Source organism: Camelina sativa, chromosome 10 (assembly GCF_000633955.1).
Source record: "Camelina sativa cultivar DH55 chromosome 10, Cs, whole genome shotgun sequence".
Classification (NCBI taxonomy): Eukaryota; Viridiplantae; Streptophyta; class Magnoliopsida; order Brassicales; family Brassicaceae; genus Camelina; species Camelina sativa.
Genome location: NC_025694.1, coordinates 12,021,806 through 12,047,329, shown reverse-complemented (window position 1 = coordinate 12,047,329; position 25,524 = coordinate 12,021,806). Strand labels below are relative to the sequence as shown.

General features: G+C 36.7%; 4 protein-coding genes and 1 pseudogene across 7 annotated transcripts; all 5 read right to left on the bottom strand.

The window, feature by feature from the left end:
- On the bottom strand, positions 1,173 to 15,832 carry LOC104720285 (annotated as a pseudogene).
- LOC104718595 lies at positions 4,527 to 4,919 on the bottom strand. The gene has a single exon (XM_010436362.1). It carries the CDS (start codon positions 4,917 to 4,919, stop codon positions 4,527 to 4,529), a length of 393 nt encoding a protein of 130 aa, XP_010434664.1.
- Positions 16,683 to 18,515, bottom strand: LOC104718594 (palmitoyl-protein thioesterase 3-like). Of its 2 annotated transcripts, none has more exons than XM_010436361.2 (8): positions 18,258 to 18,515; positions 18,101 to 18,185; positions 17,769 to 18,009; positions 17,624 to 17,674; positions 17,488 to 17,526; positions 17,267 to 17,389; positions 17,089 to 17,175; positions 16,683 to 17,010 (listed from the first exon to the last, which is right to left on the bottom strand). In XM_010436361.2, exons 1-8 carry the CDS (start codon positions 18,349 to 18,351, stop codon positions 16,846 to 16,848), a joined length of 885 nt encoding a protein of 294 aa, XP_010434663.1. In that variant the 5' UTR covers positions 18,352 to 18,515; the 3' UTR covers positions 16,683 to 16,845. The 2 variants fall into 2 exon arrangements, with proteins under 2 accessions (XP_010434663.1, XP_010434662.1); XM_010436360.2 differs by having other exon boundaries at positions 17,089 to 17,181; positions 18,258 to 18,512.
- LOC104718592 (palmitoyl-protein thioesterase 1-like) lies at positions 18,823 to 20,799 on the bottom strand. The gene is made up of 8 exons (XM_010436359.2): positions 20,496 to 20,799; positions 20,306 to 20,387; positions 19,978 to 20,218; positions 19,800 to 19,865; positions 19,682 to 19,720; positions 19,473 to 19,595; positions 19,277 to 19,369; positions 18,823 to 19,199 (listed from the first exon to the last, which is right to left on the bottom strand). Exons 1-8 carry the CDS (start codon positions 20,599 to 20,601, stop codon positions 19,020 to 19,022), a joined length of 930 nt encoding a protein of 309 aa, XP_010434661.1. The 5' UTR covers positions 20,602 to 20,799; the 3' UTR covers positions 18,823 to 19,019.
- Positions 21,229 to 23,285, bottom strand: LOC104718591 (deSI-like protein At4g17486). 3 transcript variants are annotated; one of them, XM_010436358.2, is made up of 5 exons: positions 23,154 to 23,285; positions 22,518 to 22,792; positions 21,941 to 22,224; positions 21,767 to 21,847; positions 21,229 to 21,667 (listed from the first exon to the last, which is right to left on the bottom strand). In XM_010436358.2, the coding sequence occupies exons 2-5, from the start codon at positions 22,681 to 22,683 to the stop codon at positions 21,599 to 21,601; spliced, it is 600 nt and encodes a 199-aa protein (XP_010434660.1). In that variant the 5' UTR covers positions 22,684 to 22,792; positions 23,154 to 23,285; the 3' UTR covers positions 21,229 to 21,598. The 3 variants fall into 3 exon arrangements, with proteins under 3 accessions (XP_010434660.1, XP_010434658.1, XP_010434659.1); XM_010436356.2 differs by having other exon boundaries at positions 21,767 to 21,854; positions 23,154 to 23,284; XM_010436357.2 differs by having other exon boundaries at positions 21,937 to 22,224; positions 23,154 to 23,282.

Below are 25,524 nucleotides of genomic sequence, written 5' to 3'. Positions count from 1 at the left end.
ACTTTTATTCATTCAGTAACATGGTTTTACTTTGAATTAAGAATTGATACTAGGTAGTTTCTATTGATACCTGTCACAAAATGACAATGGGGGTCCAAAGTAACATTACTAGGTATTTCAAGGTGTTCTTTCGTCAGGTCTCCAGTTGTTAAGCTTTGGTAGATAACTTTGAATGTTCCAAATACTTTAGACATTTCATTAGATAAGCAAACCATTGTGTTGATAACCCGAATCGATTTTGACTTAATTGGTAGTAACTAACTTACACCAGGGATCTTGACATAACCACTATGGGCATAGTGATTAAATTGATCAGATTTGGATATACTATAAGAGACTTTGCGAGGTCATGAACTAGATTGATTCCTGAAAAGAGAATCAGGTTGAACGTTTTTTCTCATGCTATTGAACCCTTGAAGAGATTGGTTGACGTATTCAGGTATAGTTTCCTCTTCTCATCAACATGATCGAGTTTTAATATTGAGTTTTCTAGAATTCCGTGATAGTTAAAAAGTGAGAATAAATAGCCTCTAGCGTTTTACATGATGACGCTTGTGTTTTTGTTTATCACTAAAGTTCTTGATCACTTTTAATATTGATTCAAACAGAGCATAGCAATGAAAAGGTCTCATTCATGGATGCGGAGATGGGTAATATCCGAACCAAGAACTTTCTTTAGGAATCACTACAGTGTCACCCTGGAACTGTTTATGAAATGAAGAAAACAAATTGAATGAGGCTAATGAACAATGTTGTTCAAGATTTTCGTTGTTTAAGAAAGAGAGGCACAATGCATGACGAAAACCAAGTTGTAAAAAGCTGGTGAACTAGTCTTTAAAAGTGGGGCTCCTCTAAAAGAGAGGTCACTCGTTGTTAAGCTTAGGCAGATACTTGGGAGTGTTCCAAATACTTTTGACATTTCCTGAGAAACAGATCACAATGCTTTCTTGATTTTTTTTTCTTTCATATTTAAAATAGTTAAAAAGCACGAGTCAAGTAGCCTCTAACTTATACGAGATTGATATTAATTTGGATAAAGTTGACCATCTTTTGATATATGATGACGCATTTATTTTTTATTTGAATAATACATAGATGATGATGTTACATTGATATAGAGACCTTATTTTAGGATGAGGCCTTTTTTATTCATGGGTTCAAGATGGATATGTTTACATTGCCTCGTGTTCAGAAGATAACGTAGACTCGTTCTCGAGGTAAGGCACAACGTATTTTACAAGCTCTTCTTCCGTTATCTCGATGTGTCCGCCAGGGACACTAAGAAACTTCACTTTTCCAGCATCATCCAAAGTTTTCAGACCAATCCAGTCTTCAGTGTATAGCTTTGTCTGCAGAAAGAATATACAGTTAGTTTGTTAGTTAGAAACTAGTGGTGAAGAAATTGAACTCGGGAGATGATCCGGTGCAACCTTTTGATGAGGCAAAACAGGTGAGAAATTAAGCTCCATCCGGGTAATATCTAAACCAAGAAGTTTCTCTTGGAATCAACACTGTATGCTTTTGGAACTGTTTAGGAAATGGAAAAAAAAAAGAAGAAAAAGAAAATTAGTGACAATGTTGTTCAAGATTTGTGGTGGATCATTGGTCTCAAAAAGAGAGTCAGTACCATGATGAGAACCAAGTTTTGCAAGCTGGTGAAACGTTCTTTAAAAGTAGAGTTCGGCCCTGTTCGGTTCATAGTCGCTGCGACACATTTAAGCGACTCAAAATTACACATCAAAACAAGCAAAAGAAATGGTGGAGATTAAAAAAGGTGTCGCAGCGACTGTTTTTCATGGTGTTGCCGGTGTTACCGGCGTCGCTGAAAAACGGAGCGACAATAAAACTAATAAAAAAGAGTCGCTGTGACTACTTTAAGAAGTTGCCATTGTTAGTCTCCACATGCTTGCATATCAAGTTACGTGTGTTTTTGTGGCGCTGATCGCCAAAGCAGCGACCATGAAAAGAACAGGGCCTTCTTCTCGCCAGGTCTCTCGTTGTTGAGCTTTGGCAAATACATGGAGTGTTCCAAATACTCTGTTATTTTCTGATAACCATATAACATTTGATCGATTAAGTATTTCATAATAATTGGAAATGATTTGAGGATTAGAAAGATAAGGGTATTGAGTTTACAGTAGGGACTTTGACAAAACCACTTGGACCAGCATGATCCTGCAGAGTCATTATTAACTAATCATGGTTGAAGGTTTAAGTCTTGATTAGAGAAGATGAATTAGGGAAGGTTTACTTGAACGAGGTCGTTGTAGACAAATGGAAACAGTGCCTTGAGGACCGAGCAAAATGATTCCTGTAAACAGAGAAACCTCATTGTTGTTGTTATTGTGGTTGTAAATGTGATTAAGACACTCAGAAAAGTAGAAAATGTACAAAGAGAACTCACAGTACAGTTGGGGACTACAGCCACGCAAGCGTGAGGACCTCCTAAAGATACATAGTTGAAGACTGGTGGACCATTGTCGCAGAACTCGATTAGGCCTCGAGCGACCATGTTTCCTTGAGACTCTGCAACGATGTTGTAACCATCACTCAGCTCTGGCATCTGTTTGATTTTCTCACAAGCTATACTCGCTTGTACGGGAACTGGTCAGATTCATAGTTTAGGACATCATCTTCAACTGTGTCGAAGTAGGGTGGAAGGCATGAATCATCATCATCATCAAAGCTTGAGATTAGGTCTTGTTGCTTCTTGTCATGAATATCCAAGCTATGTATCACTCGTGTGATCATGAAGAATACGTGCCGCACAAGACAAGGGAGAGCAATTGATCAAGAGCAAGAGGATGATGAAGCTGATTATTGTAGAAGCTTTTGTCATCGATGGGAAATATCAAAAAAAAAAAAAAGAGATAGTGTCAGGGAAGGTTTGGACGTACGTATAGTAAGATTTGGAAAGAGAAAACAAAGAGGTTAGGCTAGGTCTTCTGCGTAGAAGAAGATCTCGAGAGAATGAATGGTTTTGTGATTTGGAATATTGTGTGTGCATGTGTTTTTATATAGAGGTTGGACGTGTTGAAACTAACCGACCTTATTCCCTTTAGTAATATTATTATTTATTTTTTTTGTCTCCTAAATTCAGATGGAAAACATAAATTCCTTAAATCAAAACATGAACCAACTCGTTTGACTCACAAAAACTGTAATTTTATTTTATATATTTATAAAAAAAAAAACGAACAAAAGGAGAATAAAAGGTAACTAGATAATTTTCCAAAAGTATACAAACATCTTTTGTTTCCTCATCAATTAGAAGAAAACAGATACCAGAAGAAGAAGGATAATTATCTCTGATCTTTCTAGATACGCACACCGCATGTAAATTCGAAAGGATCATTAAAAATGTACGATTAATTAATATAACTTAAACATGATAAATACATTAATTTTTAGATGATATTTGAGTTTCAAACCCATTTTTTTTCTTTTTTTTGGCGCTTTTACATACACCAAAACGTGTTTATTGTTCTGTTAAATCAAAACGTCGTCGTTTTTAATAGCTCAAATAAAAATAAAGATTAATGATGCAAGGTTGGATCGAACCGTCGACTTCCAACCTCCAAAATCTCTTCGTAGCCACTCGGACACATTAAGTTATTGAGATTAAATGAACAAAATACTCTTCCGTCTCTCTTCTTTCTTCTTCTCTCCCCTTCCATGCGCAGCAGAAGGGCATCCCTTGTGCGTGTGGCCGTATCACAGCTTCATCAGTGCTAAAAATGATAGACATGGATAAGGTTGTTCATGTCACTGCCTTTTGTGGGAAGCCTCTAGCTCATGGTATCAAGTGTGGAAGTAAGTCAAATAGAGAAGTTTCATTCTTTATAATACGGTTTTAATCTTGTAAAAAGACGCTGAAGGTGTCGCTAGAGAGCTATATATATATATATATATATATGTTGCAAAAATTGTATGCGTTTAAAAATATTTTTTTGTATGTAAGCACAAAATTTGCGTTTAAAATCATCATATGATCTCTATTAATATATGGAATTGATCTCATGTGGCAGGTTACGTTGTGCCATGAGATTTGGGACCAGAACTTGGGAGCTAAAAGGGTTTCTAGAATAAATTGTTTGTGCATGAAGCTGTAGCTGCTGTACTATTTCGTATTTCCCCACTACTAAAATACTCTTGTAATTTCACTAAAATACACGATCATTAAAATCTACTCTTTATGCTATCTCTAATATTCCATGTTACGAGTCGAAAGACGAAAAGTATCTATGGAGTCGTCAAGATTCAATATATTGATGCTACGACTTTCCAGTATATAGAGAAGGGAAAAGATCTTCTTTGATTATAGGAAAAGAGTTTACCTATTATTTTTCACTTACGGTTAATGATTTTTAGTACACAACATAAGTGTTTTACACACAATAATCACAACTCTTGGACATGTTGATAGTTCGAAGAATGGAAATTGAAAAGAAAAAAAATTAAAGCAACAGTGATTTGAATAATCCAGAAGAATGATGAAGTCATATTACAATCAGATCTGAATTTCATTAAGATTTTGAAACCCTAGCAGAACATATGCTTGTGATACAAAAGAAAGCTCTAAAAGATAAATTGGTCAACAATAGAGAGAAACAAAAAAGAATGACAAGCAAATCAATCCTCCATAGCCAATCCTCGCCGTAGATGTTTAGACGCTTGGTATGCAAGTAAGCATAGTATGCCGAGTTGGTGTCAATCTTGTTGATTTGGTCACCAAAAGATGCCGAGTCGGCCTTCTCCATGATTGGGTCATATTCCTCAGTTTGATAATAATTTATTTGGACTCCATCACGAATGATGACCGGGACTTTCCAAGGACGGAGAGCCTCTGAAGCACCCACAAAAAGCAAGACGACGAAGACAATGAAAAAAAAGTTGCTTACTCCCAATCTAGTTGACATTAATTGTTGTTGTAGATAAGGGCTATGATGTAGAAAAAGATCTCGAGAGAATGGTTTTGTGATTTGAAATTATGTCGTGTGTGTTTTATATATATAGAGGCTGGACGTATAGAAACCGACCTTTATCTCCTTTAGTAATTAGGAGACAGACTTTAATCTATTTCCTTTTTCTTTGTCTCCTAAATCCTGATGGAAAACCTATAAAATAACTTTAAATCAAAACATATTTAATTTGACTGTTTCAATGTTTTGCAGCAGAAAGCATTTAAATTGTTTTACCCTTATGTACAGATGATTTCTAGTCTATCTTGAACTACATTACATACAACACATTTCTCCATTAATGTATCAGGCATCAGCGCAAGAAAAGATGTTGAGAAATCGAAGCAACAACGTAATATGTGTGTATCTGCACGTAAAAGTGTGTATATTCAAGGAGTTTGGTTGGGGTCATTTTGAACTTTTTTTTTGTATTATATATTTTCCACACATAAATATTGTAAATTAAAAATATTTTCAGATAATACAAAATATTTACTATCTCAATCCCTAAGCTCCTAAAAAATAGTGAGAACAAAATTACAGATCATCACATGAAGGGCTCATAAGGCTCCATGAAATTGACATATGCTTCAATCGTGTGAGGATCAGATCTCGACACATCAATAACATAGAATTCCTTTCCTATGATGATTGAAGCCAAAATAAACATTAAAAAATGTCTCTATATTTGGGGTTTGTCTGTGTATTTGAGATTACCAAAATATTGATAGTGATATAAAAGCATTCTTATTTCGTTACACATATCTCTTCTTCTTCTTCTTTTTTTTTTTTTTTTTTTTTTTTTTTTTTTTTTTTTTTTTTTTTTTTTTTTTNATTTCCTTACATATATCTATCTTTATAATCATAATGTATATGGCAAACAGCATAACCGGTCAATTCTGGAAGTTAACAGCTAGCTAGCTAGGTAGAGGACGATCTGCATGCATGTTATACAATTGTGGATGTTGTTATATAACTTCATCTACAATCTATAAGGAAAAAAAAGTATACGGATTTTGATGTTTAACCCAAACATAACTAATAGACAATACTTACTAAAAAATTATATTTATTCTTCTTAGGATACATTTAAATTTGAAAAAAAAAAATTACAAGTTATAATGAAATCAAAGAAAGAAAAAAAAGAGAACAAAGAGATGCATATTCATTGGTATTGGCTTCATCAACGATCTAAATATATCGCCTCCTCATGACAGAAAAATCGACATTATGGATCATCGTCGTACTGTACGGGAACTGGTCAGACTCATAGTTTAGGACATCATCTTCAACTGTGTCCAAGTAGGGTGGAAGGCATGAATCATCATCATCAAAGCTTGAGATTAGGTCTTGTTGCTTCTTGTCATGAATATCCAAGGTATTACTTGAAAGTGCAACAGAGCTTTGAATGTAACAAGTAGCTGTGAAGAGTCTCAGAGTACTGATATGTTGATGTGGCATGACGTGCTGACGTGGAGAGATATTATGGGTACGATGACAAGATACGTGAGAAAGAAGAAGAGATCATGATATACTCGAAGATATTGAGAGTATATTTGATAAGAAGAGATAAAGAAAGATATTTTCTTAGGGATAAGGAATATTTTCTTTTAGTTAGGTTTCACAAAGATCTAGGTTAGAGATCGTTTGTGGAGTTATAAAATGACAAGGGCTAGCCGTAAAAAGAGTTAGCACTCGTGGGATAAAAGTTTGTGAGTTTTGTAAACCTTCAAGCAAATACAAAAAGCTTTGAAGGTGAGTGTGTGTAGTATACTTTTTTAGATCTACACAGGGTAGTGTTTTAGATAGATAGGAGAGTGAGCTTTGTTTTTCAAGTCTTGTAAGAAACGAGGGTTTTTATAAGATTGATTAAAAGCGTTTGTTTGGTGCATTCCAAGTGTAATTTTTGTGTGTTTGTGTTCTCTATACCTTAACAATTGGTATCAGAGCAGACACCTGATAAAAGTCTGTTATCTTTTTCAACAGGTGAGATCTTGCGACTAGGGTATGGAGAAACCACTGGAGGTTGTTATGTTACAAGGGCCATTGAAACAGGATCCGAAATGCTTCCGTTACTGGAAATTCTCGATTTAGCAGGTCATCTCGAGCATTGACATGGAAGCTTGGTTTGCAGTGGAGGACGGCTGGTCTCATCCAACTGAGAAGAATGAAGATGGTGAATTGGTGCAAAAACACATAAAGAAGTGGACAGCTGAAGAAAAGGCTGAGGCCAAACACAATTCGCAGGCGTTGTCGGTCATCTTCAAATCTCTGCCTAGATATATCTTCAATCAAGTTCAAGGTTGTGTGTCACCTAAAGAGGCGTGGGACATTCTGGTCATCACTTTTGAAGGCACTTGTAGAGTTAGGCGCACAAGGCTGGACAATCTTGCGTCTGACTTTGAGAATCTACAAATGATTGAAACCAAATCTATGGCGGATTATAGTAGCCGGTTGAGTGGTATTGCTCAAGAGTCTGTCGTTTTGGGTAAACGATACAAAGACAAGAAACTGGTCAAGAAATTCCTTAGAAGTTTACCTGACAAGTTTCAACCACACAGGTCTGCAATTGATGTGTCTCTTAATTCTGACGAACTCAAGTACAATCAAGTCATTGGGATGATGCAGGCGTTTGAGATGCAATTAAAGAAGAAAGAAAAAATGAATGCTAAGTCATTTGCTCTTAAAGCTGCAAAGGACAGAAGCTTGTTGAATCTCAGGAGCTTGAAGACGAAGAAAAGGTTGGTCTGTTGGTTAAGAAGTATTTTCGCAAGATGGAAAGAGGTCAGCGAAAGGAAACTACATCACTTGCAAGTGCAGATTCTGACAAGGGGTTCAGGAAGAATGATAAGTCAGAACGCCAGTGTGAAGGATATGGGCATTACAAGGCTGAGTGTCCAAACAACAAACGGAAGCACTCCCTGCAATGCTATGGATGCAAGGGTTTTGGTCATACCAAGACTGATTGCCCTTCTCAAGGAAATAATCAGAAGTCCTACATCACATGGAGTGAGAGTGATTCTGATGAAGAAGATAACAAAGGTGAAATTCTGAACAACTTTGTGGCTCTGCTGGGAGTCATCGAGGAAGATGAAGGAGATGAAGTTCTGTTGTTGAAAGAAGACATTGACAAGAAGATTGAGTCGGACTCAGATGGGGAGGAGGCTGACTTGTCAATGGAAGATCAGATAGGGCTTCTTATTCAGACTATTGTGCAAAAGACTCAAGATAACAGTGAATTGTCTGCCGAGAGAGATACGCTTCAGATCAACATTGCAATGCTGTCTAAGGAACTGAGTGAAGAAAAAGCCAAGTCACTACCTCTTGAGAAGCAATTAGAAGAACAATTGAAGAACATCAGGATGCTGAGTAAATGAACTAAAGATTTGGACATCTTGTTCAGTACTGGACAATCAAGCATTGCAAAGTGGGGTCTGGGGTATCAAGGAATCAGCTCTGACAAGTCCACACAGTTTGTTAAAGGGCAGAACTCTGAGCCAAAACTCAAAGCACAACTTGTTGCATCAAACGAACAACATAATCAGGTTCCTAAGGTAAACCTGCATCCCAGACGGATGGTTATGCAGAGTGAGGTGCCGGGGAGACAGCCTTACGGTCCACAGAGCTATCACCAGTCTGCTCATCGACCTGTTGGTCTCAGCAGGAGAAGAGGATGCTGGTATTGTGGTCATCTAAATCACTACAAGGCCCAGTGCTTCAAGTTTCAGAATCGTGTGACAAATTTAGTGCAGAATGGTAGCTTCTACCCAGCTATTAGAAGAGTTAGTCAAGGGTATGTTAGGAAAGATGATCTCTACTCTCATGTTGCATACACAACAGATAGAACTGAGGTTGATCATGCCAAAGTGGTATTTTGACAGCGGATGCTCCAGACATATGACAGGTGCTCTCGACAATTTGTCTCATATAGAAGATGTTGCTGGTGGAAGAGTCACGTTTGGAGATGGAGGAAAGAGCACAATCTGAGGGAAGGGTGCAACTAGTGGTGACACTCAACCCCAACTGAAGGATGTGTTCCTGGTAGATGGATTGAAGGCCAATCTGATCAGTGTCAGCCAATTGTGTGATGAAGGGTTAGATGTTACTTTCACCAAGAAGGATTGCAAAGCTGTTGATCAACAAGGGTCTGTCAAACTCAGAGGTAGACGATCTGGGAATAATTGCTATATGTGGAAATCAGAAATACCATGTTTTAATGCCACTTCTTAGTTAGACACAGAGTTGTGGCATCAGAAACTTGGACATTTGAATGTTCGCACAATGTTGAAATTAGCAAAACAAGAAGTTGTACGCGGACTGCCCAAGCTGAAGGGTGACCCACACTTTGTATGTGGTCCATGCAACAAGGAAAAGCAGATCAAAGCAGATCAAAGCATCTGGTCGCTCACAGATATTCGCACAAGTCATGCTTTACAGTTGGTTCACATGGATCTGATGGGGCCTATACAAGTTCAGAGTATCTTTGGTCGACGTTTCATCTTTGTGATGGTAGATGACTACACTCGCTACACCTGGGTAAGTTTCCTTCGTGATAAATCTGATACTCTTGAGTGTTTTCGTATTCTTGCCTTGCAGATTAAAAGTGAGAAGTTCTCAATCGAAATCATTCGAAGCGATCATGGTTGTGAGTTTCAAAACGACAATTTTGAGCAATTCTGTGGACATCAAGACAATTCTCATCAGTACTCCGCACCAAGGACGCTGAAACATAATGGTGTTGTTGAACGTAAGAACAGAACGCTGCAGGAGATGGCATGAGGTATGCTACATGGAAATCAGGTGCCTCATCGGTTCTGGGATGAAGCTGTGAACATAGCCTGTTACATCATCAATCGTGTGCATGTTCGTCCAGGGACCAGCAAGACTTCCTATGAGCTTTGGAAAGGGAAGTCTCCAACTGTGCACTATTTCCATGTGTTTGGATACCTGTTTTATATTCTAAATGATAAGGATCAGTTGGGTAAGTTTGACTCTAAAAGTGATGAAGGTATCTTCCTAGGCTATTCTGGACATAGTACTGTCTTTCGTGTCTCAACAAACGTCTGAGATCTGTTCAGGAGACTGTCAATGTAGTGTTTGATGATACCTCATTCCTACGAGTGGCATTGGTGCCTATTGTCTCCGACACGGACCTGGTAACTAATGCTGAGAAGTCTGTGCCAAAAGCTGCCAGTCATGTTGTCTCTGACAGGCCTGTATCACCATTTGATCATGTGCCTTCTCAGGTTCATGGGAATCATGCCTCTACTGATGTTATAGGTGTGATTCAGGGGGTAGAGTAACCAGAGGGAAGCAGATTGATTTTGCTCAGCTGGCTGGAAAGAAACAAAAGGCTGTCGTTCCGGAGTCTGTCTCTCATGACTCTGATGTAGTGCAATTTGCATGTTTTGTTTCTTCCATTGAGCCCAAGAATCATAAGGAGGCGCTTCGTGATGAGTTCTGGGTTGCTGTTATGCAAGATGAGTTGGAACAATTTGAACGAAGTGATGTTTGGGAGCTCACTCAGCGTCCTGTTGATGTCAACATCGTATGAACAAAGTGGATATTCAAGAATAAGAGTGATGCTAGTGGCTGTATTGTAAGGAACAAGGCAAGGTTGGTAGCTCAAGGTTATTCTTAAATTGAGGGAATTTATTTTGATGAAACCTTTGCTCCGGTGGCAAGGTTGTAGTCAATCAGGTTTATGTTTGGTATGGCATGTGCTCTTAAGTTCACTTTACATCAGATGGATGTTAAAAGTGCCTTTTTAAAGAGAATACTGAAAGAGGAGGTTTATGTTAAACAACCAAAGTGCTTTGAGAACTCGCATCATCGTAAGCATGTTTATCGACTAAAGAAAGCCTTGTATAGTCTAAAGCAGGCACCACGAGCATGGTATGAGAGATTGACTACGTTTCTGATGGATCAAGGATACAGTCGAGGGAGTGTTGACAAAACGTTGTTTGTTCTTAACAACAACAATGATCTGATGTTCGTACAGATTTATGTGGATGACATTGTCTTTGGTTCCACCTGTCAGCCTCTTGTAAAACAGTTTGTGGAAAGCATGTCTTAGGAGTTTGAGATGAGTATGGTGGGAGAGCTAAGGTACTTTTTGGGATTGCAAGTTGAACAATCAGCTGATGGGATCTTTGTATTTCAAAGTACTTATGCTAAGGAGCTTTTACAACGTTTTGGCTTGGATAAGAGTAAAGAAGAAAAGATTCCAATGATCGCAAACGAAAAACTCTCCAAGGACGAAGAAGGGGAGGATGTAGATGAGAGACTATACAGAGAAATGATTGGAAGTCTATTGTATTTGACTGCTGGTCGGCCAGACATATGTCTGTCAGTAGGAATCTGTGCACGCTATCAAGCCAAGCCCAAGATGTCGCATTTACTGGCTATAAAGAAGATCATCAAGTACATCAAAAGGACATTGGACTTTGGTATCTACTATACCAAGGATACCAACACCTGTCTGAGTGGATGGTCGTCGCAACACAAGTGGAGGTTGCTTCTTCATGGGCAACAATCTGATATCATGGCACAACTAGAAACAAAACAATGTCTCTCTATCAACTGCTGAGACTGAGTACATTGCTTTAGGAAGCTGTTGCACACAACTCCTTTGGATGCGACAAATGGCCTCTGATTATGGTATGGATTCTGATACTCTTTAAATTCATTGTGATAATTTGAGTGCAATAAATATTTCAAAGAACCCTGTTCAGCATTCACGAACTAAGCATATAGATATTAGACACCACTTTGTTCGAGAACTAGTTGAGGCGAAACTGATCGAGATTGACCATGTGAGCACTAAGTTGCAGTTAGCTGATTTGTTTACCAAGCCTCTGGACTTCAACAGATTTGTAAATCTGAGGAAGTCCATTGGTGTCTGTGAGTTCTAACTTGTTTTTCCTAAGATGTGTTGATCAGAGACAGGAACGTGTGCTAGGACAGATCATGGAAATCCTAGAATATATAGAAGATCAGCACTATGAAAGCAACTGTGGGAAATAGCTGCCTGTCATGCCGGTCTATCCATCTTGTCAAATGTTGTCATGGTCTAAAGAGGTCAAAGAGCTGTGAAGAGACACACAAATACATACTCAAGAGGAAAACTCTGATTGGGTGACAAGGATGATATCAATGATTGACAATCTCTCAAGATGTCATTGTTGTTCATGTCGGTGAAACAGCTAACAGAAGGCTGAGACACATATATATATATATATATAATATGTGTGCTCTCCAAAGAAAGAATCTCCAACTGCCTTAACATGTTGGGTTGGATTGCAGACTAAAGGCATGGCAGTGTGAAAGACTACCCACATGCATCAAGTCTCTGATTTTCCACAATTCAAGAGGTTGTGATAGCTTCTGTCAAATGTTCTGAACAAGTGGTTGACACAGCAAAGGTATGGTTAGTACTGTGTTCTGTGTTTTGGTTTTAATGAAAAAGGGGGAAAAAAATCTTGATTATGCTCACATGTGTTTTTTATCGATATGGGTGCCTCTATGTTCATCATTAGTGGATGTGTGTATATGATGTGTTTGATTCATGAACAGATTCAGTTTCCCTTAAAGGGGTGAAGGATGTGACTTATTAGGATTATGTGATTAATGCAATTGAGATTAAAAAAGGGAAAAAGATTCGATGTACCATAACAGATTCATTGAGTGTTTTCAGGATTGACATGGTTAATGGGCCAAAGCTTAACAGTCCAATAAGGTTCACGAGGGTGTATAAAAGGAGCGGCTAGGGTTTTGAGTTTTTCTCATCATCCTTGCGATTTCAGTTCTTTATCGATTAAGCTTCTAAGTTTTCTCTCTTCTGATTTTCGTTTCTAACTCTTGATCACCATGAAATCTGTCTTTAGTGGTTTCTAATATGATTCTAGTTCGGATGAGGAGCTTCACATCCCTCCGCCAGCCCTACCTCTGCCGTCTCCATATGTTTCAATTAATCCTACAACGGCGATGGTCGTCTACGAACCCCGCGATGATTCAACGGCAGCATCTCCGGTGCATGAGAATCCTCCTCCCAGGCCGATGTCTGTCGAAGCGGATCACGACACATGCGACTCTTCGTCTTCTCTACCAAGAAGGACAAGATCTCGCTTTCCGGTGATTGATCTGACCGGTGATGTTCCTGTGCCTACTCTGTCGAATCAGGGAATCTCATCCCGGCTGCGTAAGCGACAAACATCTGCTGAGCCTGATAACAGGGAGTCCAAACGTCTTCACACTGTCAAAGAGAAGGCTGCGACAACCTCTCGAGGAGCGAGCTCAAGGAATTTTGATCCCAAGCGATTTGAGTCATTTGATTGCGCAGGTATGGTTTCTTTGCTTCAAGGAACCTTGCTCCAGAGGTCTGTTTCTCTCTAGGGGCTGATGATCAGATTAGGGAGTTGATTGCTAAGGTTGGGTTGCTGAAAACTGTCACTCAAGTAGTAACCTTTGATTCAGAGGTTGTCTATGAATTCTGGGCCAATCTTCCCACGGTCAAGGTCGAGGGGGAGTCGGTTGATGTTCTTGTTCGGGACTGTGTGTATGAGTTCTCGTCTAGACGTATCAATGCTCTGTTTGGTCTCCAATCCGTTGATGTTCGTGAGCAGAGATAGCAGACGGCTGCTATTCTGGAGGAGGATCTGGCACTGTTCCTGTCAGATGGAAAAGTCAAATCTTGCAAGTAGTTGGTGGCTACAGCCATTAAGAATCCAGTCATCAAGGATCCGCATAAAATTTGCTGCAGCAACTGGTCTCCCACGGTGAACACCGGTTATATCTCCACGAACAGAGCGATGGTGATCTACATGATCATGCATCAGATTCCGTTTGACTTTGGGAGGATGGTCTATGATCAAATCATACAGTTGGGATTGCAAGCTCAGTCAGGATTCCGTCTACCGTTTCCCAGTCTCATCTATCACCTCTTGGAAGCTCAACGACCTGTTCCATGTCTTAAGCCGGAAGACACGAAGAAGACCAAGGGTAAGAAGACTGCTTCACGTCCTATGGAGTCTCATCTTAGAGCTGGAGCATCTGCAGAGCGCAAAGCCATCCGGTTGGGCATCCAAATTCTGCAAGACGCCTTGGACGCTGGTAAGTTGTCATATCTCTGAATATATTTCCTTGTGTCTAATGATATTTTTGACTAATCTATGCCAAACAAGCAGGGGGAGATGAATCTGATTCTGATGCTTGAGGGGGAGTTTGAGCTGTGGGAGAGTTGTCATGTTTTTGTTGTTCTGCTTTTTGTTGTTCTGCTCCTTGTTGTTTCTTTTTGGTTATCTTTTCAGACTTGTGTTTTTGGTTTTTTTGAGACTTGTTCTTGTTTGTCTGATACTTTTGACTGGTCGTAATGCTAACTCGTTGATCGTTTAACCTTCTGGTACTTTTTAGAGTTGTGATGCACTGTTGGCACAATTGTATCTGTTAGTTGGATTGTTGCTAGTTGTTTATGTTTTGACAGGTTAAATGCGATGGATGCTTGTTTGTCAAGTTCAGTCAAAAAGGGGGAGATTGAAAGTGCAATAGAGCTCTGAAGGTAACAAGTAGCTGTGAAGTGTCTCAGAGGACTGATATGCTAACGTGGCATGACGTGCTGACGTGGAGAGATATTATGGGTACAATGACAAGATACGTGAGAAGGAAGGAAGAAGAGATCAGGATATACTCGAAGATATTGAGAGTATATTTGATAAGAAGAGATAAGGGAAGATATTTTCTTAGGGATAAGGAATATTTCCTTTTAGTTAGGATTCACAAAGATCTAGGTTAGAGATCGTTTGTGGGATTATAAAATGACGAGAGCTAGCCGCAAAAAGAGTTAGCACTCGTGGGATAAAAGTTTGTGAGTTTTGTAAACCTTCAAGCAAATACAAAAAGCTTTGAAGGTGAGTGTGTGTAGTATACTCTTTTAGATCTACACATGGTGGTGTGTTAGATAGATAGGAGAGTGAGCTTTGTTTTTCAAGTCTTGTAAGAAACGAAAGTTTTTATAAGATTGATTAAAAGCGTTTGCTTGGTGTATTCCAAATGTAATTTTTGTGTGTTTGTGTTCTCTATATCTTAACATCACTCGTGTGATCATGAAGAATATGTGCCGCACAAGATAAGGCAGAGCAATTGATCAAGAGCAAGAGGATGATGAAGCTGATTATTGTAGAAGATTTTGCCATCGATGGGAAATATCAAAAAAAAAAATAGTGTCAGGGAAGGTTTGGACGTACATATAGTAAGAATTGGAAAGAGAAAACAAAGAGGTTAGGCTAGGTCTTCTGCGTAGAAGAAGATCTCGAGAGAATGAATGGTTTTGTGATTTGGAATATTGTGTGTGCATGTGTTTTTATATAGAGGTTGGACGTGTTGAAACTAACCGACCTTATTCCCTTTAGTAATATTATTATTTATTTTTTTTGTCTCCTAAATTCAGATGGAAAACATAATTTCCTTAAATCAAAACATGAACCAATAAGGAATCTAGCTGTCCATTTCCTATTTCCCTATGAGATGACACATAGAGACAAACAGCGGTAAACCATTTTGCAAGATTAGGATGAAACAATAATTAAGAAGAAGAAGTTGAGTCAGTTACACGCAAAATCCAGGGTAGCCCGAGAGGTTGCGAAGGGACTGTGTTAAGTTGCTCACTTTGTTGTCGGAGCATGCACCTAAAAACCCTGTTTCATTAATAAAACCCATTAGTTTACTTCCTGAAAAAAGGGAGGAGGAAATAATTAAGAATTGTTATACTCACCGTGAAACACAACGAATGGAACAGAGAGTGAAACTGGAATGGAGAAGCAGAAGAGAGTCAAGGTCACGAGGAGAACAGATCATTATTGGAGACTCTTCTCCATTGCCGTGCGCGGAAGAGTACTGTTGATTCTTTCTTAAATAAACACACACAATAAGTTTACATTTGTTACAGGGTCTGTCTTATGTTACTTGTTTTGATGGAAGAGAAGCATGTATGAAATATATTTATCAAATTAAAATTCTTCACAGGAAATAAGAGTATGATATATGAAGATATAATACCTTTGGACAAGGGGTAACTGAGCGATACTAGAGAAGTTTGTATTACTAAATTCTCTTTTGCACAAGTTGTGTGTGAGTTGTACGTATTAGTTTCGATCCTTTATATAGACCAAAACTGAATTATTTGTACCTGTAGGCTCTACGCAAATTAATATTTGGCTCCATACAAGTTACTCTACTTTCCAAAACGTTTTTTTCATGTGTTTGGTTCGTCTACTGTTTGGACTTTTACAACAATTTGACATTTTGCATAAAAAATCTATAGAGGTATGCTGTACTTGTTAAATATTCCCAAAAAGGACTTCACCGAAAGCAAAAAAAAAAAAAAACTCCCGAAAAGGATTAATTGTTAAACCGATTCTATACTTTCGAAATTTTAATCAAACATTGAGGTAAATAGACCGAAACATTTACATTCTCTCAGTCTCAGGGACATGGACCAAAACATTTTAGAATTTCTATGGTCCCTTCCAAATGCCACAATATGGGATTTATAAAATCTATATGGGATTTGTAAATCTATCTTTGAATTTTTGAATAATAAAGTTTATTTTTGAATTCATTTTTTTTTTGTACGTTTGTTTTGCATTGTGGATTTTGAAATTCAATAATGAATCACTAACCTATAACGTCGTATAGTTATTGAATTTCAAAATCCATGTAATAGTTAAACGCGAGAATAAGTAGCCTCTAGCATTATAAATGATGAAGCCTTGTTTTTGTTTATCACTAAAGTTCTTATTCACTTTTAAAATTGATGCAAAGAGAGCATAACAATGAAGGTCTCATTCATGAATGCAGTGTCTCCATTGCCTTGCGGTTATATATGGATTCAGAAGAAAACTGCAGGCTGCAGGTTCTTGAGGTAAGGCACGACGTATTTTACAACTTCATCTTGCGCTATTCTAAGGTGCTCGCCAGGGACACTGACAAACTTAACTTTTCCGGCAGCATCTAAGGTTTTCAGACCGATCCAGTCCTCAATATAGATCTTTGTCTGGAGAAGAATATATGTATATACTTTAGAAACAATGTGGTTAATGATCAGGCGTGGAAGATAGTTATTAAAGTTCACCTGCTGAGGAGACAAAAGAGGTGTGGAAGCTCCATCCGGGTAATATCCGAACCAAGAACTTTCTTTAGGAATCACTACAGTGTCACCCTGGAACTTTTTAGGATTTGAAGAAAAGAAATTTAATGAGGCTAATCAACAATGTTGTTCAAGATTTTGGTTGTTTAAGAAAGAGAGGTACCATGACGAGAACCAAGTTGTGCAAGCTAGTGAACCGGTCTTTAAAAACGGGGTTCCTCTTGTTAGGTCTCTCGTTGTTGAGCTTTGGCAGATACTTGGAGTGTTCCAAATACTTTGACATTTCCTGAGAAACAGAACACAATGCTTTCTTGATTGAAGTATTCATCTAATAGGAAATAATGATTTTTTTTAGGATTAGAAAGATAAGGGTTTTGAGTTTACGGTAGGGATCTTGATATAACCACTTGGAGCAATATGATTCTGCAGAGTCATTAGAGATGTTGTTAATGTTAATGATGGGTATTAGTAATGCTCAAAGGTTATGAATCTTGATTAGAGAAGAAGAGAGAAAGTGTACTTGAATGTAGTCGGTGTAGACCCTTGTTTTCAGCAACTTGCAAATTGGAGACTTTAAGAACAGAGAACACCATTGTTGTTGTTATTGTCATTAGGATTGTGGTTATAAGATTACACAGTCAAATAGAAATTGAAAGAGAACTCACATTACACTTAGGGATGTCGGATATGCCAGCGTGAGGACCTCCTAAAGATATATAGTTGAAGACTGGTGGGGCATTGTCACAGAACTCGATTAGGCCTCTAGCGACTAAGTTACCTTGGGATTGTGCAACAATGTTATAACCATGACTCAACTCTTTCATCTTTTTAACTTTCTCACACGCTACATTAGCTTGTTGCGTAAGCGGCATAGACACGGAATCTTGATTTCCATTTCCTATTTCTCTACAAGAAGACACACATAACAAACAGAGAAATAAGCCCTTTTGCAAGATTAGAACGAGACAACAAGATGGAAAGTGTTGGGGTTGGTTACAAGCAAGATCCAGGGGAGCTAGAGAGATTGCTAAGGAGCTGTGTGAAGCTGCTGACTCCACCATTGGAGCATTGATCTCTAATTCCTGTTTCAATCAATATGTCAGATTAAAAATAAAAAAAAGGAAAGAGGAGGAAGAAGAAGGATTGTTGATCACCGTGAAACAGAATGAATGGAACCGAGATTGAAACCGGAATGAAGAAGAGAGACAAGGTCACAAGGAGAACAGATCGTTGGAAACTCTTCTCCATCTAGCTAGCACTACTCAGCGGAAGAGTACCTTTCTTTACACACAAAAAGAGTATCTTGACCACAAGAAGCAAGAAGGCAATAAGTTTACGTTTGGTACAGATTTAGCTAATTTGTTGTGCTTTAGTCATAAATGGAAGAAAAATTTATTACTTGGTGGTTGGTGTTGTGTATCTACTGATCTACTCATCTCAATTCTTCTTTTTCTTTGTCGACCAGTGACTTGAAAAAATTATTTAAAAAATTCGAAAAGATTATCTACATATGCTTGTAAAACATGCCAAAGTAGTTTCTAAAATTGTAAGTTTTGGTTTCATTTAACAATCAAAACACTGGAGTAAATTGCAATAGATATGAACTAATTTTGGTGAATGTCAAAAACATTTTGAGTAATAACAATATAAGATTTTCTTACCTATATTTAGTTATTTACCTATTAAAATTAATGAACAACATTTTCAAGTCTGTAAAAGAATTCAAAAGTCTTGAACAACATCTGATTACATTTATAACATTTGTTAACGTGTAAATAATAACAAATCCACTGATTTAACCAAAAACAAAAAAAAAAAGTTAATCAAAACCAAGAAATTAGATTTGGATTTTAGAAAACTATTAAATTGAATAAGGCCCCCCTAAATTTTTCAGTACTTCTCATAATTGTCATATGTTAGGTTATGTGATAAAGAATAAATTCAGATTCTTCCTTTTGCATCAAATAAGGCACAACATATTCCTCAACCTCCTCATCCGATATATCGAGGTGGTCCCCTAATACACTTTCAAACTTCACTTTTCCAGCAACATCCAGTGCTTTCAGACCAATCCAATCTTCTTTGTATAACTTCGTCTGACAAGAATGCATACATATTTAGATTTCTAGAAAACAAAAGATCAATGAAACCTATAGAAGTTAGATAAATTCACCTGTTGTGTTGACAAAAGAGTATCTAATCCTCCATCTTGATAATATCCAAACCAAGCAGTTTCTTTAGGGATTAATGTTGTATCTTTTTGGAACTGTTTAGGAAATCAATCAGTACAAGAAAAAACAGAACAATGAGCTAAAGAAAACATTTAAAAAAAAAAATCTGACTTGAAGAAAGGAGACAGTTAGTATTACCATGACAAGAACCAAGTTGTGTAAGCTGGCGAATCGGTCTTTGAAAGTGGAGTTTCTTTCGTCAGGTCTCTCATTGTTAAGCTTTGGTAGATACTTTGAGTGTGCCAAATACTTTGAGATTTGCTAATAAAACCAAGCCATATCTTGTGATGAAAAAACTGGAATGGATTATATGAATTAATTTGATTTGGTTTATGTGATTAACTTACACCAGGAATCTTGACAAAGCCACTGGGAGCAAGATGATCCTGCATAGCCATAAATTAATCAAATCATCATTAAAAGGTTTTGATCGAGAGAGATATATAGAGATATAAAGAGTGTTACTTGAATGAAGTCGTTATAAATGGCTGACTTCAACAAGGCTTCAACCATAGCACATAGTGGACCAGACTTTGACAACAGAACAAACACAAATATAATTAAGCCACCGTTGTGTTGATTAATTTACTCACTAAGGTAAAAAGACATAGTAAAAAAAAAAAGAAAAATGGAAAAGCTATACAGCACACTTGGGGATTGCAGCAATGCCAGCATGAGGACCTCCTAAGGAAACATAGTTGATGACAGGAGGAGCATTGTCGCAAAACTCGATAAGTCCTCTAGCAACTAAATTGCCTTGTGACTCTGCAACAATGTTGTAGCCTTGACTCAACTCTTTCATCTGTTTCACTTTCTCACACGCTAAGCTAGTTTGCTTAGTCAATGGCATGAACCATGAGTCATTTTCTCCGTTTCCTATTTCTCTACAAATTTGATTTACAAGATTTTTTTTAAAAAAAGAAACACATAACCAAACAAGTTACGTACTAGTGTTTAGTAGTTGGGTTTACAAGCAAGAACCAGGAGAGCCAGAGAGGTTGCTTAGAAGTTGCGTGAAGCTACTTACTCCACCAGAACATTTATCTCCAATTCCTGTTTTTTTTTTGTTTAAAATTAAAATTATATATTAACTTTTAACTTTAATTGTGTTTTATGAAACTATCGAATGAATAAAACAGATGAGGAGAAATCGTTAATTACCATGAAAGAGTATGAAGGGAATAGAGGTTGAAACCGGAACAAAAGAGAATAATACGGCGGCGATCACCGTGTGAAGGAGAACAGACCGCCGGAAACATCTCTCCATGTATAATTGAGAGTCTCTCTCTCAATCTTCGCCGGAATATTCCGTTTTTTTTCTTTTTCTTTTTCTTTTGGTCTTTCTTTCTCTCTCTCTAGTCTCTATCTATATATGTTACGTGAGTCAAAACGTTTTCTTTTCTCCCCTTATATGGAATCCAAAATTAAATGGGACTCCGTGTCTTTAAGACAAGAGTTGCTGAGTTGTGTCTTCTTCACTTGGAAATATATTTATCTAAAACCACATATATATATTACTTTACTGGTAGATTTGTTTCTCTTTTTTTTGTCAAAATATTTGACTATTCTCTTACTGTCACACACCTCAAATTGTTTTCATTTTAAAACATTCAGTGTGATTATTTCTCTATTAATCCAAACAACCAATGTTTTTAAAATAAAAATGAATACGATAGTTAATATATAGGGACGTGTGTTTAATTTTAAACATAGCAACCTAGATTCATCACCATAAATTCTTAGTTTTGTTAAAGCTAGTAATCATCATATTATATAAAAGTGGATTAAATGATTAATAGCAAGCAGTAGTATATATATAAAAAAATTCCTTATTAGTGTATTTGAGCTCTTTTGGATTTTTCATATTGTACTAATAAGCTCAGGTTTTAGCAACTTGGTAAAGAATGAGAAATTGTGATACTGATAGCCAAAGCTAAAGAATCTCCGTAAAACATATCTGAAAAGTTCACCTTTACATAAATCCGGAATCCGTTTTTACATTCCTATAATGATGATGAGAAGAATACCAAATCGAGTTCCTGACAGGACAAACGCAGCTTTAAGGTGACAAAACGAGATATCACTTACTCCCTTTTCAGTTTCCATGGGTAGAGTGTGTTCACCCATGAGGAAGTCGTGGCTCTGATGATTGGTTTGGGTTGCCTCAGGAGGAAGTCGTGGCTAGTTGGGTTCTCAGGGGATCTCCTCTCTGGTAAGTCGCACTGGTTTGTTTTGTAGATACACAATCTCTCTGTCTGCTGCATTTATAAGATGGTGCTCTGATCCTTCTTCATCTGACACAGAAGATGCCTCAGAGTTTGATTCATCCTCATCTACACAAGGAAAAATACAAAGCCATTCATAATTTGGTTTGATCACAGAGGAGTTGGATTTTATTTTTGCTACAAACACTATCTTAATTAGGAGCATACCGGAGAACTCAAGGCGTTCTGAAGGAGCACTAACAGCTGTAAGCTGAATGCTTTCTGGCAAAAGACAATTACAGAACGAACCTGAAACCTCAACAAACCAAAAGTAAATATTATTTAGCACACAAGTTTTTTGCAACATAACACAGGAAAAAGGTTCTAAATCTTTTTACCTACTCGGGCAAGCCGATTAATCCATCCTGGAATAGGCTTTCCTGTAAGCTGCGAGCATACCTCTTCAGTGAAATGGTTACAGTTCTTGGCAATCAAATGGTAAGTGTCACCATGGTATTTTCTTGAAAGCTTCTCCATGTAAGAGCGGAAATCTGAACGGGACATGCTGGTAGTTCCCAGTAAAACAGACCGTCTAAAGATGAACCCTGGACAATTCTTAGGTTCTACCTCATATACCCCGCTCGTTGGATACTCGTGAGCTCCATAGCAGTACTCCAAATCATGAGCTACAATGAAGTTAAAACAACTGTGTGAAAAAAAGGGCACTGAATCATATACAACAACATAACATGTAAAAATCTTGAGTTATAAAGGGTTAGAAAAGGTTTCCATCAAATAATCCTCATAGCTTAACACTTTTCTTGGTCTTACAAACAATCCCTTTCTAATAAGTGCCTAGCATTAACGCCGGATCATAAAAGCATAACTTGTCTAGAACATTAAGACAGCTATTTTCTAATATTCCTCTTCAAAAGCATATACTAAGTAAACAAAGTGAAGAGAGAATAAGAAGGCATACCTTCGATTCCAGAATGGAAAATGCCGATACCAAACCAATAAAGGTAATTGTTGACAGGAGTAAGATCATAGACATTGAGATAAACAGGGGTAAGACCAGGTTCTCCACTGCTCTCTTCCCTCTCCTCACTTGAACATGAGCTTGCGCTCAAAGTAGGCACCCACATATTATTTATTTTTTTAACAAACAAAAAACACCAAACCCAGTCACAATTTATCCCCAAAAATTCCAAAAAAAAGTCACGATCCAATCATCCCTTTTTCTTCCTAAATCATCTGCAACACCAAAAAACAGATGATGGTCACATATTCTTCTATACATAAATCCAGAAGAGAAAAAAAAAAAAAAAAAAAAAAAAAAAAAAAAAAAAAAAAAAAAAAAAAAAAAAAAAAAAAAAAAAAAAAAAAAAAAANAACATAAAACAATCCACATGTAAACTACTTATTTGGTTGCTAAGGCTAACGACGAACAGATCCAAGGATTCGATTCTACAAAAGGAAATCCGAATCGGGAAATCACACGAAACGAAATTGAAATTAAAATTGGGGAGGGTGTTTTCATCTGATATATATTCACATAGAGAAATCGAGCGCGAGAGAGAGAGAGATAGACGATGAAGACAATAAGAGAGCTTACGTGAGAGTCGCGAATTCGAGAGAGAGAAGGGATTTGGGAGGTCAGACTGGAAAAGGAAAAAAAAAAAAATGATCGATCACCAAAAGTAAAAAGCCGCGGACGAAGCTTTGTTTTTTTCAAGATTTGCTTTCTTTAGTTAAAACAATTAGGCCTGCGGCATTAGGTTAACCGTTCAGTTTCCGTTCGGGTGTGTTTGATTTCGGTTAGTTTGGATATAGTAATATAATAACTATTTGTATATTTTAGAAATTTCGGTTCGGTTTGGTTTTTGATCGGTTAGTTGAAGAGGTAATCATAACTAACATAAATTATATTAACATTAACCAAACAAAACTAATATATCCAAAAGTAACTGAATATAACTGAAATTAACCAATAATACATTACAAAAGTACAAAAAGGGAAAAAATATTAATCCGATTTTACAAAATAGTATTTAACATTCTTAATTCAAAATAATAACATTTAGATATATTGATTATTTATAGTATTTAATTGTTTTGAAAGTATAAATAATTTATATTTTAAGTTTATTTTATAGTTTTGCATAATATTAAATATATTCATTTTGGTATCTTCTAAATAGGGATTTTTGCCAAAAATGCCACATTTTTTATAAAAGTTTTGGTAAATGCCACATTTGTTTTATCTTTCAAAAAATGGCACATTTGTTTTACCTTTCTAAAAATGCCACATTTTTACTGTTTATATGTAATTAAAAGACGAAAATACCCTTATATGAAAGAGAGTGATTGTCGTGGACGAGATCTGATGGACAAATTATTAGATTAAGTCATAAATTTGTCTACGAAATCATTTTTATAACTTGTCTACGAGAATTATATTAACGAAGTTGTCCACAAGTTCAAATTAGTTATCCATATTATTAAACATAAGTTGTCTATGAAAGATAATTAGACAAAAAGAGTAAAGTGTCATGATGGTGGACCAAAAAAGATGGTGGAGCAAAAGAAGATATGGAGAATGATGAACTAAAAGAAGGTGATGGACCAAAAGAGTATGATATGGTTGAGGGTGGACCAAAAGATGATGTGGATGAGGGTGAGCCAAAAGATGATGTGTAGGATTGGGTTTCTCGTCGGCATCCTTCTCCATATCATCTTGTCCATCATCCACATATTGTCTATCATCTGCATTTTGTTGATCATGGACATCTTGTCCATCATTCACATCTTGTCCATCATCCTTATTTTGTCTATCATCCGCATCTTATCCATCATCCGCATCTTGTCCATCATTCGCATCTTGTCCATCATTTGTATCTTGTCTATCAGCAGCATAGCGTTCATCGAGGGGCATTTGTCTTTTTATGTAAAAGTTGTGGCATTGTGGAAAAGAAAGGGAAAAAGTGGCATTTTGACTAAATTTTGTTACTGTTCATGGCATTTTTGTTAATTAACTCTTCTAAATATTTGGACATTTTGGTTAACCATTTAATTGTCAGTTTGGTTCGGTTCAGTTTCGGTTAATTTGGATATAGTATTTTACTAAACATTCGGTTATTTGAGAAATTTCGGTTCGGTTTTGGTTTGATTTTTTTGGTTCGGTTCAATCGGTTATTTGGTTACCGATTATTTTGCCCAGCTCTTTGGTATTGAACTAAAATACCAATGTTGAATTAAGTTATTCGATATATAGTATCATTTTTTCTATCTGACCAAAAAAGGAAAGGTATCATTTTTTCTATGGGTCAAGTTTAGCTTATCATAATTAATTAATAAATTTTAGTTATACTACATTAAACTCGAGTTTAAGTATTCTTTTATATTATTTATATTTTCTTCAATCACTGAAGATTACTAAAGATACTTGTTGAAAATGTTACAAGGTTTTGAATCAGATTAAACGAACTTGTTGTCAAAACTTCTTTCTTTTTCCTTATATTAACAAATAATGTAGACTGTTTGTACACGATGTCATATTACAAAACCTCAGTCCATAAACTACAAGTATATAAAAAATGTAGATTGTTTGTACATAATCAAAATAATTACACTGATAATAAAAATTAGCGGGTTAATGAAGTTTAAAATTATGGTATATGATCAATTTTTTTTGTATTATTAGTTTATAACACATGGATAACCAACTAATTTTTTTTGTATTATTAGTTTATGCTTTATCTTTCTAAAAATGCCACATTTTTATTGTTCACATGTGATTAAAAGACAAAAATACCCTTATATGAAAGAGAGTGATTGTCGTGGACGAGATCTGATGGACAAATTATTAGAGTAAGTCGTAAACTTGTCTACGAAATTATTTTTATAACTTGTCTACGAGAATTATATTAACGAAGTTGTCCACAAGTTCAAATTAGTTATCCATATTATTAAACATAAGTTGTCTA

Coding starts and splice junctions, on each gene's coding strand:
- LOC104718595 (XM_010436362.1), bottom strand. CDS start 4,919: ATGTCAACTAGATTGGGAGTAAGCAACTTTTTTTTCATTGTCTTCGTC.
- LOC104718592 (XM_010436359.2), bottom strand. CDS start 20,601: ATGGAGAGATGTTTCCGGCGGTCTGTTCTCCTTCACACGGTGATCGCC. Junction 20,219..20,305: donor GGCTCTCCTGGTTCTTGCTT/GTAAACCCAACT, acceptor TCAAATTTGTAG/AGAAATAGGAAACGGAGAAA. Junction 19,721..19,799: donor TTTATAACGACTTCATTCAA/GTAACACTCTTT, acceptor ATGGCTATGCAG/GATCATCTTGCTCCCAGTGG.
- LOC104718591 (XM_010436356.2), bottom strand. CDS start 22,683: ATGTGGGTGCCTACTTTGAGCGCAAGCTCATGTTCAAGTGAGGAGAGG. Junction 22,225..22,517: donor TTTCCATTCTGGAATCGAAG/GTATGCCTTCTT, acceptor ACTTCATTGTAG/CTCATGATTTGGAGTACTGC. Junction 21,855..21,940: donor GGATTAATCGGCTTGCCCGA/GTAGGTAAAAAG, acceptor TGGTTTGTTGAG/GTTTCAGGTTCGTTCTGTAA.
- LOC104718594 (XM_010436360.2), bottom strand. CDS start 18,351: ATGGAGAAGAGTTTCCAACGATCTGTTCTCCTTGTGACCTTGTCTCTC. Junction 17,675..17,768: donor CCGACATCCCTAAGTGTAAT/GTGAGTTCTCTT, acceptor CTGTTCTTAAAG/TCTCCAATTTGCAAGTTGCT. Junction 17,527..17,623: donor TCTACACCGACTACATTCAA/GTACACTTTCTC, acceptor ATGACTCTGCAG/AATCATATTGCTCCAAGTGG.